Below are 13,464 nucleotides of genomic sequence, written 5' to 3' on the forward strand. Positions count from 1 at the left end.
GTATTTGCCCCCTTCCTCATTTTTACTTTTTTGCATATTTATCACACTTAAATGTTTAAGACCATCAAACAAATGGTAATATTAGACAAAGGTAACCCAACTAAATATAAAATGCATGTTTTTAAATGATGATTTAATTTATTAACTCTTTCCAGACTGACAGTTAATCAGTCAATGATTTTGTTTTTTCATCTTTTGTTGAACTTTTCGAGATCACAGCGTGATGTGTTGCTGTTTGAGATCTCTCTATTGAAGTGATTTCTGGTTTCAACAGGTCTGGCAGTAATCAGGCCTGGGTGTGGACAGTGTAATTGAACTCAGCTTTTTCACACAGGGTTTGGATAGCTTTTTTCTCTTAATAACTGAAATCATCATTTAAAAACTTTATATTTATCTTTATAGTTATCTTTGTCTTTGTCTAATATAAAATAATAATAATAATAAAAAACAATTTGTTTGATGGTCTTAAACATTTAAGTGTGACAAATATGCAAGTAAGAAATCAGGAAGGGGGCGAATACTTTTTCACGACACTGTATGTTTGGGGCTCTTTACACTACAAGTGTTTGTTTTAATCTAGATTTGTGTTCCATTCTTCAGATCTGATAGTTCACGCTGTGTTTTCAGCACGGCACATATACAATGACCTCTTGATAGGCCTGCATGGTTAAAATGAACAAAAACAAAAGATGTCACCCAGAGACAATCTGTCATGGAAGGCTGACATGTAAGTTTGACCTGATGGGGGTGCTAGAGGAAATGTGTTAGCTCATTAAAATGAACATAGTAACTTGTAGATGCTGCTAAAAGACTTTATGAGGTGAAGGTTCACTCTCTGGGGTGCAGATTTCACTGAAATTCCAACTTGTAGATGTGATGGATGTGTGAAGCTTTCAACCCAACAGTGTGCAGGATACAGATATATATATTAAAGGACCTTCACAGTCACATCTATTTGTACAGTATGAACTGTGTTCTGCACATGATGTGACAGCAGTGAAGATGTAGATTTGTGATTGGGGGTCCAGCAGGCAACGATCAGCAGGTTTACTGTGTCTTTGGAGAGGTGCATGGTGAGGTGTAGACCGAGGAATAATTTTCTACACTTGAACTTTCCTTCACCCCCCCACCCCCTCCGCCTCCCGCTTTATCACACCTGAGCAGCAGAATCCTGTTTCACACATTCACGTTGTGATGAGAAAAACTCACCAACTACAGCATGACCAGCTGGAAACCCACTCACCCTGAAACATGCATCACCCACTGCTGTCTGTCCGAACACAGAGTCAACAAGGATATGTGCATTAATATTGTGGCTAATGTTAGATCCAGTTTGAACTGGTCTGTATAATGTCATAAAAACAATCAGAGACCTTTTCTGGTATTTTCATCTGGTTGAAAGTTTGTGGAACCTAAAGAGAGAGTGTCTTTATGTGCCACAAACCTTCAACCAAATGAAAATACTGTGAGGTCAGGGCTTATTCATATTACATGTTCTGTTGTTTCTGAATGACAGTTTCTGAGATGAGTCCAAATCCAACATTATTTTCCGCAGGTTTTATTTTAATTGAGCTGTTCTTTTAAGACAATGATCAGCACCAGATTGCATCGTTCCTTCAGTAACAGGAAAATTACAGACACACATGGTGATTTAGCTGAATCAGTCTGCGTGAGAAGGAGCTCTGCTGTCTGCCCAGAAGGTGGTGGAGAGGATGATCAAGAATGTCCATGATGGATAACAGTTTATTCAGTGTGTCCACCACCTTGTCCAGTATGTCCATCATGTCTAAATGCAATGACAAGAGTTTGCAAATTTGAGTTTGAATGTAAAAGCACATAAAACTAATGAGATTTACCTTAAAATTACAGAAAAAAATCTGAAGTTGTCAGTATGGACGTAAACCTTTATATAACGAGCTAAATATTTAATAACGGGCCATTATAGCCATTTTACATAAATTTGTACGTAATTTAAGAAAACATAAAAATACTGTACTGAATACTAAAAAAAAAGGTGTGTGAAAAAAATTAAGATAAAGATCCACTAAAACTGTATTACTAAATGGGCAAAGCTGGAGACTACCCTGCCCCTCTGGAGTTCTGGAGCTCTATCTGACATTGCTTGAGAATATATATATCTCTATATATATATATATATATAGAAACTGTACACAGAGTGAAGTGTGAAGTGAGGTAAACTTGGCTTGTGGCTATTTTTTTGCCCAGTTATTTAGTTATTGGTAACCTAAAAGTAGTCAAACCCACTGAGCCCAAAACAGAAGTCTAAACTCCCAGAAAGCATGTAGATGTCTGGTCCAGCTCTGTATGTTACAGGAAAAGTCCCGAAGTTCTACATGGAGCCCTGACGCAGATCAGAAGATATGTTACCGTGCCTCCCGGGGTGAACCTCAGGGCGCCCTCTTTAAAAAAACGCACACAGTCAGCCAGAACAGACAGATCCATCCATGTAATATGTGTTGTAAAAGCAGAAGCCAAGCTGTCTCACTGTCACTGACCGATTGGCCCTGCCACACACACGCGCGCGCACGCGCCCTGACGTTATGGCACGTCGTAAAAAACAAGAGTCCAAACGCAGAGCAGGGATGTGGGGACTCTGCTGATGAGCGCCTTCTCTGCTCGGTGTTTACTTTTCATGCGGCGTAGCCCGGGGATAACCTTGCGTGCGTGTGCGTGTGCGTGTGCGCGCGTCCCACCGCCTGTCTCCGCTGACCCAAGTTTGAACCCACTGAAAGATATCATTTTTATAACACACACACACACACACACACACACACACACACACACACACACAGAGCAGGTTAAAGTCTTCTTCTAGATTAGGGAGAGCTTCGACCTGAGCGCAGACTGATAGGCGCGGTGGATCAGGCAGAGGGCAGCGCTGCTTTCACAGAGTCATCACAGTCAGTCAGTTCACTGATACATCATGAAGGAAACTGCTCTGAATAAACAGAAATCCACATCATATCTTAAAGCAGCTGCAGACCGCCTACACACTGATCTGAAGTCAGATGAGAATGGCACCGGTGAGAGCCACAGGGAGAGGGATTAAGACATTCTTCAGGCTCTAGCCTCTTTTCCATTTTCTGAAGCAGTTGAAAATGTGCTGCTTAAAAGCTTTTTGCTCTTGAATGCAGGCCGCCCTGCAGGCATGATTACTGATCCTACAAGCGGGGCTTAAGCCAAGGTAATGAGTGTGTAAACTAGCTGCCTGATTGCCAACAAAGGCGTCTTGGGACGCGCTTTCCATTGTCTCGGAGGGAATCATCACCTTCTTCTCAGTGAAATCCGCCGCGGATTGTCTGTGTGCAACAGGAGGTAGGGATTAAAAGATGCGGCCCTTGGAACAAATGGTGAGAGGCAAGTCAGCCAGTACAGGGCGGAGGCGGGGCCGAACGACACCCACAATTAAAGATGAACTTTGAGTGAACTAATTTATCTGAGGGAGGAGAAGGTAACAGGCTGCCCGCAGTCCTGGCAGCCTATAAAAGGGCTGGATGAGCAGCCCGGAGCCTCCATCGCTGACAGAGCTTCACCTGAACTGCAGCCACTTCTACCCAACCAACGAGAGAACTGCCGCTTGTCACTGACCCGCTGCGCCATGGCTCTGAGCACGCTGCTGGCCACCTTCCTGTGCACCATCGTGCTTCCCATCTTGCTTTTTTTGGTGGCGGTGAAACTGTGGGAGATTTACATGATCCGAGGCAGAGACCCGAGCTGCCCCAGCCCGCTGCCCCCCGGATCCATGGGTTTACCTTTCATTGGAGAGACGCTGCAGCTCATCCTGCAGGTAAGCGCACAGCGACAGCGGCTCAAACACTTGATGATGCGTGTTATCCACGCGTGGATTGAGGATGCTGCAGGCACTGTGAGGACATGTGCTGTGGACATTTTTCTTCGTGGTGTTTATCTGTCTATCTAACAACAACAACAAAAATGTTCTCAACTTTGTGCGCTTCCACGAAGCGCGTTTGACACCAACAGAGTTAAAGAGAGTTCAGGAGCTGTGGAATTTAAATTTAAAGTTTTTTTAAAGCCAGTCACTGTGACAGCGTAGTTTAAAAATTCGGGGTAATCTGTGATTTTACAGATGAATTTGAATGAACCGTGTTTAGAATCTCCAGACCTGCGTCAGTCCCGGTTTGTTTATCGTTTTGTTTGGTCTTTGCAGAGGAGAAAGTTTCTGCGCATGAAGCGGCAGAAGTACGGTTACATCTACCGCACACACCTCTTCGGAAACCCAACGGTGCGCGTGACCGGAGCAGATAATGTCAGGCAGATTCTGCTGGGGGAGCACAGGCTCGTGTCCGTGCAGTGGCCCGCTTCTGTGCGCACCATACTGGGCTCGGACACGCTGTCCAACGTGCACGGAGCTCAACATAAGACCAAGAAAAAGGTGAGTTCATTCATCTGAAAACTTCAGCATGAGAGGGGATGTCAGCTTGGAGAGTTATAACTTCATCAATACTGTGCCTAATGAATTCATCACACTGAACGAATAAATAAAAATAAAAATTCATCTTTAGTTATTGATCCAAAAACTATTATTTTCTTAATGTATTGAAAATAAAATGTTAGTTCAGCCTGACTCCAACAGAAATCAGCTTTCCAAAGAAATTAAAGAAATGAATGTTTGTACTCTTAAACTTGTTATTTATTTAGAAATTTAGCTTTTGTATTAAAATAGTACCACATTATTTTTTATAAATTGAACCTCCCTCCTGTCCTTGTCCAGGCCATCATGCGTGCCTTTTCCAAGGAGGCTCTGGAGCTCTACATCCCTGTTATCCAGGAGGAGGTTCAGGCTGCAGTGAAGGAGTGGCTGGCCAAGGACTCCTGCGTGCTGGTCTATCCAGAGATGAAGCGGCTGATGTTCCGCATAGCAATGAGGATCCTCCTGGGCTTCGAGTCGGAACAGATCAGGACCGACGAGCAGCAGCTGGTGGAAGCTTTTGAGGAAATGATCAAGAATCTATTTTCTCTGCCAATTGACGTGCCTTTCAGCGGACTGTACAGGGTAAGAGAAATGTTTAACTTTGAACATGTGGATTAAATTTCAAAATAAATCATGGACATCCATGTCTTTTTTCAGTGAATGCAAGTGTCAGTCTGATTCACTTCTTACATTGTGTCCTCCAGGGTGTGAAGGCAAGGAACTTCATCCACTCCAAGATTGAGGAGAACATAAAGAAGAAGGTGCAGGAATCCGACAAGGAGTCCAAACACAGAGACGCTCTGCAGCAGCTCATAGACAGCAGCAGGAAGAATGGGGAAGCATTGAGCATGCAGGTAGCGACATGATCACATCACATACATTTTGTCAAACAACACAGTTTGAGTTTAAGTTAAAGGTCTAAACTTGCTCTGTGTCTCCATTTTTGTTTCCAGGCCATTAAGGAGTCTGCTACAGAGCTGTTGTTTGGGGGCCATGAAACCACAGCCAGCACAGCCACCTCGCTGGTCATGTTCCTGGGCCTAAACCCTGAAGCTGTGGATAGACTGAGACAGGAACTGATGGAGAAGGTAACTTACACTGTACAACTCTAGGTCTATGAGATGTTGTTGACCCAAAAATTTCTCAGGCTACCTACTATCTTTTATTGTGCTTAAAAACCACATCTCACGGTCTTCCTTAGTAAATCATGCTCAGTTATCTCCAATGAATGCTAGTGTCACGGGCTGAAATGCTCACATCAGTGACAAACATGGGTTTTTACTTTGTTACTTGATAAGTAGATTTGTCTGAACTTGGAAGGCCAGCAGGGCTAACAAGCTGACCTACTGAAACAAGTGAAGTAGATAGATTTTTTTCAGTTTGTAGCATCACCTGTTGGTTTGATTCAGTCAATGAAATCAAAAATAGTAAATCAGTATTCTGTAATTAATAATAATTCAAGTGCTCACATGCCCATTTTGTATGTGTGTTCAGGAGGAGCAAGGGATGGACCTCCAGAATCTGAACATCGAGTCATTGGAGCAGTTGAAATACACAGGCTGTGTCATTAAAGAGACTCTGAGGATCAACCCTCCTGTTCCTGGAGGCTTCAGAGTGGCCCTCAAGACCTTTGAGCTCAATGTAAGTTAACAAAGAACACAATAAATCTGTAAATAGAAGATTGGAACTGAGACACAACTGTGAACTTGTATCAACCTGTCTGCTTACTGATCATTTCCTCTCTCCACTTCAGGGTTACCAAATTCCCAAAGGCTGGAATGTCATCTATAGCATCTGTGACACCCATGATGTGGCAGAGATCTTTCCCAACAAGGAAGACTTCCAGCCTGAGCGCTTCATGACCAAACCCTCCACCGACTCCTCCAGGTTCCAGTACATACCATTTGGAGGGGGCTCCAGGATGTGTGTGGGGAAGGAGTTTGCTAAGGTCCTGTTGAAGATCTTCTTAGTGGAAGTAGTCACAAAGTGTCACTGGACTCTCTTAAATGGGCCACCCACTATGAAAACAGGACCTACAGTCTACCCTGTGGACAATCTACCAACCAAGTTTACCAGCTATGTACAAAATTAAACTGAGGTGGTGGGGGCGGGGGTGTCTCAAATCAAATCTGTGTTTTACCTCTGAATCCACGAGGGAACTACAAGTCTAATCAGGTACATGGGGTTTTTTTAGAAGGACTCTGGTACTTTTAAGGAAACAGAGGCCACATTCACACATGAACTGAAAATATCAATCAGAACTTGTGGATTTTATGGCATGACATAGTATGTACATATTGTAGATGATTATGCACCTATTACATTTTATATTTTGATGTTAATACACTTGGATTTGTATATATTTTTTAAAGATATGAACAAACTAAACGAGAGGCACTATACACAGACATGGAACACTTTAATCAGCTCAGAGGTGTATCTATAGGAAGATGTACATATGTAATGTAGAGTCTGTTTATATAACTTTTGTATCTTACCCCAACTTATTTAAATGACTTATGTTATATTGTATGGGCTTTTTATTTAATAAAACTGTTTTGTGGAGGATCTTTGTTTTTGTTTTGTCAATTCAATGAAAGTCAAACTGTAATGTGTTAAAATCATGCAATGCCAAATTAGTGGAGTACAGTTACTGTGCAGGCTACTGTTTGCACATTTCTCTTTCTGTGCATAGATTAAATCAACTGGATACGACATGCTAATTGTTAAGAGTTAGTGCAGGTGTTTTTAAAGTATTTTTTCACCTCGGACAGAGTCAAGCTGTTTCCCCCTGCTTCCAGTCTAGGTAGGCTAGGATAGCTAACACAATCCTGACCCAAGCTCTGTACTTAACATAGAGAATCAATCTTATCATCTCACTCTCAGTAAGAGACATTTTGTGCAATAAGAATATTCTTAAATTTATTTTCAGGGAACCTGGGAAAACACTGCTCATGTTGATCTGATATCCCGTGAATCAGCAAACACAGAATATCATGAAAACAAAAGGTTCAAATTAAGTCATTAGTGATTTGTTGTTTGGAAATGATAACATAAAGAGCAGCTCTCTGTGATTCATTTGAAAACACCAGGTAAATTTGCTGATGACAGTTAGTGTATTTACTCTGTACACACAGAGGGTGGGTGGTCCTGACACACACACACACACATTCCATTATCTTTACAGAATCAATAAGTTGTGAGGAGAAAAAGGAAAATAGCAGAAAAATCTGGAATCCATAGAAGGAGGGAAAGCAAAGCAGAGGACTGATGACCCTGGCAGATGAGCAGACAGAGGGTGAAACAGAGTTCATACTGATCAGTTCAGTTTCAGGGCACTGAACCCATACAGACCTCCAGTGGAAGTAGGGCAGTAGCATGCATGGTCAGAGATAAGAGTCTTTTCTCTCATTTGGGGTAACAAACAGTTAATGGATGACTGTTGGGGGGGTTTATGTTGAGATGGTTGGTGAACAGCAGTTCAAAAGTGGAGATCTGAGTGTTTACTGCTTTGTTCGAGGAATGGGTGTGTAGCTGGCAGAGAGACCAGCTGATGATCAGATGACAAGGGTGATGAAAAGGTTGAAGTTGAAGAGTATGCTTAAAATATACAAAGTGCCAGGGATTCATTTTGTTTTTTAATAGAATCAAAGAAATGTTGGAAACCATCTGACAATAACAACAAGAATGTGACAACTGACTACTCTTTGGTTTGGTTTGGTCTTCAGTTGGTAGTTTGTTTTTGTTTTTTTCTTTGCTTTTTTTGCTTCTCATTTTTTTGATCACGATCTTTGCAGTAAATTGACAAATGTACAAGTAGTAAGGATTCTGCTGTTTGTCTGTTGGTCCAATTGGCCCAACTGCCATAACCTTTGAATGGCGGCTGCTTAACAGCATTTTTTTTGTGTGTCTGCAATAGAAACAAGCCACAAAAGACTTATTCACTTTTTCTAATAAGATGACCTGAAGTGTTAAAGTTCTGCTGTCACTCAGCAGAGTCTGAAGAGGTCACAGCTAGTCACACCAACACATGTGTGACCTTCATCAGGGTCGTCATAAAACATATTAGAGAGGACAATCAAATATTTTTATTACATTTAAAAAAAACATAACAGGATGGGTATACGGTTGTGTGGCTTCAGGCTGATCAGAGCAGAAGAAGTGCATCTAAGGGGCACTACTTAAAATTCTATTTAATGTGATATACTTCACAACGCTTAACAGTCACAAACTACTACACATGCTCTAAAATGTAAAGCTAAGAGATAAAATAAATGAATGAACAGGGGAAAAGCAATAAAAGCCATAAAAAGAAGTTTGCAAATATAAAAGTATCATAAAACACCACTATAATAACTCATCAGGCGAATTGAGAAGTCAATGTCCAATCCCTGGAAATGAATTTTGAAATTAAAAAAAAAGCATTTCTTTTTTCTGAGTTGACATCTTCACCTCTTTGTCTTGTTTAAGTTTTGTTGCTTTTCATTGAAATCTCTTGCAACAGGACCGGTGCTGTCCAACATTTAAAGGTGTCAGTTGCCCAAGTGGTCAAATTGACAAATAAAACTATTCAGGTGGCGACGACTTTACCGATAATAACAGCAATCCAAATTCCAGTTTCCAACAATCTCCAACTCTCAACCTCTGCAAAAACAATTTGACTTTCTTTTATATATAACCTATGAGTCACATGACTAATTAGGCTAACAGGTGTTCCTGCATATTTACATAAATCATAATAAACCATAAATATGTACATAAGTCAGCAAATACGATATATACCATATAAACACCTATTTACAAACCCATATACCATTATCAAACACCCAAAAATAAATATACATAAATAAACATATTTCCATAATTAGTCAAACACCCCTCCTCCCACTTCCCACTTACACCAACCATGTATATGGTTCACGTCCCTCCTTTGCCGTGGCACCTCTGAAGCACTTAAAAAAGTGGTAGGTCTGCATAACATGCAGTTAATGTTACAATTACTCTTGCAGGGTGTACTTTATAAGTGTGCGAACCGCGATCCCGCTGTTACAAAAAGGCAGAAGTAGTCTTTGGTCTTAGAAATGAAAATGATGGTGTATCTTAAGCACACTCAGCTCTACACACAAAAAGTGATAAGGTAGCTGTGTGAAAAATGACAAAAGAGAACCCATTTTTAAACCTTCACACAACCGACAATCACTGCATTAAAAGGGCATGATGGAAATACTGAGAGTTTCAGTCGCTTTTAGACAGTCTAACAAGAACTTTGTTTGAAGCACACTGAAGCCATCAGACGTTTTGAACTAATGTACAGAAGTGAAAACACAATGTAAATAATGAAATATAAATTTCATGAATTCAGGATGAGGAACATCTTGGCAGCCCAGATTTGTCCTCAAGGTCAACACCGTGACAACCAATCAATCCATCCATTATATGGAGTCCCAGGATGCATTAGGTGAGAGGCAGGATACACCATGGACAGATATATGTCCAAAAAATGACATTTATATTGGACTTTATAAAGCTGTCTTACAGGATGCATCACACATGTAGATTTAAAATTATTTTCATGTACATACAACAGATATGTTGTAGATGAGGATGTACAAGTAACAGATATGTTACAATGAGCCATAGGGGTGTTGGTGCTGCTTCTAGCCTTTATGCTAAACTAGGCTAACCACATTAGCTGTCCTATCTCATATCAGTGGTTACAGCTGATGTTACACATTTATAATAACAGACATGTCGTACCTTTCCTATGCCGTACATTGACATGTCAATGAAAAAAACACCTGAAAAACAGTGAAGGTGCAAGCAGACAGATTTCTTTAATGTTATGTGAACAAGACATCGTAGTCCAGGATTTACTTTGTGAGGAAAAGCTCTGCTCTGTCTGTTAGTCTGTCCTTACTGCTGTCAGTCAGTACAATCAGTATGCCATGCTTTCAAAGCAAGGCCAGTGGTAGGAAAGAAATTTGGTTATGGATCTGTATGCAGGTTACTACAGTGCACGTAACCTGGTTTGTCTGAGTAACCTGGTTACCAAAGTTCATGCAAACACACAGACTGACAGAAAATGTTCTAAACTGTTGTCAGTCTAATCAGCAACATGAAGAACGTATTTGTAACACTTTATAAAAGTCTTCACTTAGCTTGGTAAATGAGAGCCAGTGTTTGTGCAGGCTGATGGCAGCTTTACTGGCAGATGTGCTTTGGCCTCTTTCACAAGTTGTTTCTCTTTCTGGTGCCCTTCTGATTTACACCCAGCCTCCCGCCACTCCACGTCGACTTCTTAGCATTGTGCTGTTGTCCCTGGCCCTTGTTTATTACTGTGCTACTTGCGATTATTGGATCCACAAATGCTGAACTGTTGTACTTATTGTAAGTCACTGTTGATAAGAGTTTCAGCTAAATGGCCAAATTGTAATAGTAAATTGTAGCTGACACCTTTATGTCCGGCCATCCTATCCCTGCTGGTCCAGCCCTCGAACGATGTGAATGAACTTTTCTGAACTTTGCCTCCTCTCCTTATTCTAAAGAGCGTCTGCTTCCCTCCATTGTTCACCATCACCCAGTGGAGACAAAACTTTGCACGGCCAAGGCCATTTTTGTCTAAATTTGTGACCATTGTAGTGAATTTACAACACAGTGTTGAAAGAGGTTTGAAACCAGCTTGCTTTCAATTAGATCCTCAGGCCTGAACATGGTCCAGAGTAAATCATTGTAATAGCTAGTGAAGTAGTGTTATTGAAGGCAGCACTTTTATACACCAAACCACTTTGTTTCCATGAACAGTACATGATAGAAGTGAGGGGTGGAGACTGGAGGAAGCAGAGTCAACCACAGGAATGAAAGGACAGAAACAAGGAGAACAAACTGATCTACTTTCCGATGTTTTGGCTGTGTTTGGTTTTAAAGTTTTATAGTTGTAACAGTGCATTGTGTATATTGTAAACTACAGTATTGAATTGTTTCGGTGCAAATGAGTTCGTCTTCACAGAGGAGAGGAGAGTTTTCTGGTGGACTAGTGGGCGAAACCATTAGTGCATGCCATCACTTCCGCTAGTTCTGTGCTTCTACTGTAGATTCTACTGAAGGTTTAGGAAAATATGACTGTGTACCATTTTACCCAGATTAAAGTCAGATTTATTTCAGCTCTCTGCATTGACTACTGTGGTTCTGGCTTAGTACAAACACACAGACACCATGACAAATAGACAAAGTAAAATAATTCAAAATGCTCCTGAGTTCCGGAAACATTTCAGACTTTACAGCACACCTATAATCTTTGATGTAACATAACGTTATGGTTATTTTCTTATATGCTATCGGATCAAGATTCTTACTCCAAACTATAGAGATATATTGCCAATAGCCTTGTCATACTAACAAAACTGGAATTCTGTACAGAGGATCTGACTTGACTGATTTGTCATGGAAAATCTGTGTAAGTTATGTAAAACATGAGTCACCCCACTGACTCAGTTTTACTTGCACAATTTTGTTTTACTTCATATTAAAACAGCTTCTTTTTGCTCAACCAACCAATTGTTAAACTGGTTGGTTGTTAAGGGGGTTGTCAAGTTGTGCATTTTAAAGTTGGTTGTGGAACGTCCAAACATGAAGGGCCACTTTCCAACAAAATGTAAAGCATTAAAAAAAAATCAATCTTTCATTCAAATGTATGATACTAAACTATGTTACTGAACACAATAAGGCCCGACAACAGGAGCAATCAACGTGGAAATGTAAAGCAAAACCTACCTACCCAGGAGGAACTGTTGTTAAACTCCTTGCAGCAAGTTTAAATCCAGCTTTAGTTCCAACAATAACCTGAAGTTATTATATCATTACATTTAAAAGCCAACAGCTATGATGGGTACATTTAATTCATTACATTTAATATGGTTGATGAACCAAAATGAACTTGGCAACAGATTGGCTTGGAACATTACAGTCCCATATTTGGATGTTATGTTATTATCTAATCTATGTTATGGCGGTGGTTATCATGTGATCAGTATTTAATGCACTCTGATCAGGGCCTACTAACAGCTCTTTACATCAAACAAATGGTCAGCAGAATGAGGAAATCATGTTATCAAATGCTATCACGTGTGTTTAATCAGACACAGTGAGGATGCACTTTAACTTGAATAGGCAGCTATTTGGTCTGATGACCAAGGTCATTAAGAGTCAATCGGCTTATGGTGTCTGTGTTGGAGAAGACAATGTAACTCAGTGAGAGCGTCAATTCCTCAAACTGTGTTTGCACGGCGACTGCTCGGCCCTCAGCCCCTGCTGTGGAGTCAGATGAGTGCCCAATGAGAGATGCTAATGAAATCATTAGCATGGCAGTTGGTGGCTTACTGTGATTATTCATAATTTGAGAGACTGTTGACAAGTTCAGCAGGTCAGATAGAGTTCAGCACCCTGGGAGAGTGGTGCTTATAACATCAATACTTCTTTACCATACAACTGCCCTACCAAGATTTATCTACAACTGTTTGTGGTGAGATCATTTAAATGTTAAAGAGGATCCTTTACAAATGATTGGAGCTTATAATGTAACACATATACACAAATTAATTTATGGGGGCCTAAAATATTGTCAGCATCTATGTCAGATTAAACCTTAGTGCAAAAAGTATCTCAGGTCAGATCTGTCCAGTTCTTTTGAAAATAAATCACCTAAAAAAACAGTGAAGAAACAACAAAGAATCAACAAAAATAATATGTCACACTAATTGTGAAGTAGCCAGTCTTCCTCCAGCCATAAAACTATTGTGCAATTTTATTTATATAGCACCAAATCATAACAGAAGTTATCCCATGACACAACAAACAGAGCTAGTCTAAACCGTACTCTTTATAATATTTACAGAGACTCAACAGTTCCCATCATGAACAAGCAGAAACCTCCTCAGAACTTGGCTCATAGCAAAAGGGGGAGACTAGAGGTCCTGCCAACTAGTGTCGCAAGCAGCAATGTGTATGTGTAGATA

At 40.6% G+C, this 13,464-nt stretch overlaps 1 protein-coding gene across 1 annotated transcript; it reads left to right on the forward strand.

Annotated features, from left to right (window-relative positions):
- The first annotated feature begins 3,176 nt into the window (after positions 1–3,176).
- Positions 3,177–6,818, forward strand: cyp26a1 (cytochrome P450, family 26, subfamily A, polypeptide 1). Its single transcript, XM_010743227.3, has 7 exons — positions 3,177–3,808; positions 4,190–4,414; positions 4,754–5,035; positions 5,158–5,307; positions 5,407–5,541; positions 5,948–6,094; positions 6,207–6,818. The coding sequence occupies exons 1-7, from the start codon at positions 3,620–3,622 to the stop codon at positions 6,543–6,545; spliced, it is 1,467 nt and encodes a 488-aa protein (XP_010741529.1). The 5' UTR covers positions 3,177–3,619; the 3' UTR covers positions 6,546–6,818.
- The last annotated feature ends 6,646 nt before the right edge of the window (positions 6,819–13,464 follow it).

Source organism: Larimichthys crocea, chromosome XVI (assembly GCF_000972845.2).
Source record: "Larimichthys crocea isolate SSNF chromosome XVI, L_crocea_2.0, whole genome shotgun sequence".
Classification (NCBI taxonomy): domain Eukaryota; kingdom Metazoa; phylum Chordata; class Actinopteri; family Sciaenidae; genus Larimichthys; species Larimichthys crocea.

Excerpts from the sequence above, each read along its gene's own strand:
- cyp26a1 (XM_010743227.3), top strand. The coding sequence starts at position 3,620 with ATGGCTCTGAGCACGCTGCTGGCCACCTTCCTGTGCACCATCGTGCTT. Across the intron at positions 4,415-4,753 it reads AACATAAGACCAAGAAAAAG|GCCATCATGCGTGCCTTTTC; the intron begins GTGAGTTCATTC and ends GTCCTTGTCCAG. Across the intron at positions 5,308-5,406 it reads GGGAAGCATTGAGCATGCAG|GCCATTAAGGAGTCTGCTAC; the intron begins GTAGCGACATGA and ends TTTTGTTTCCAG.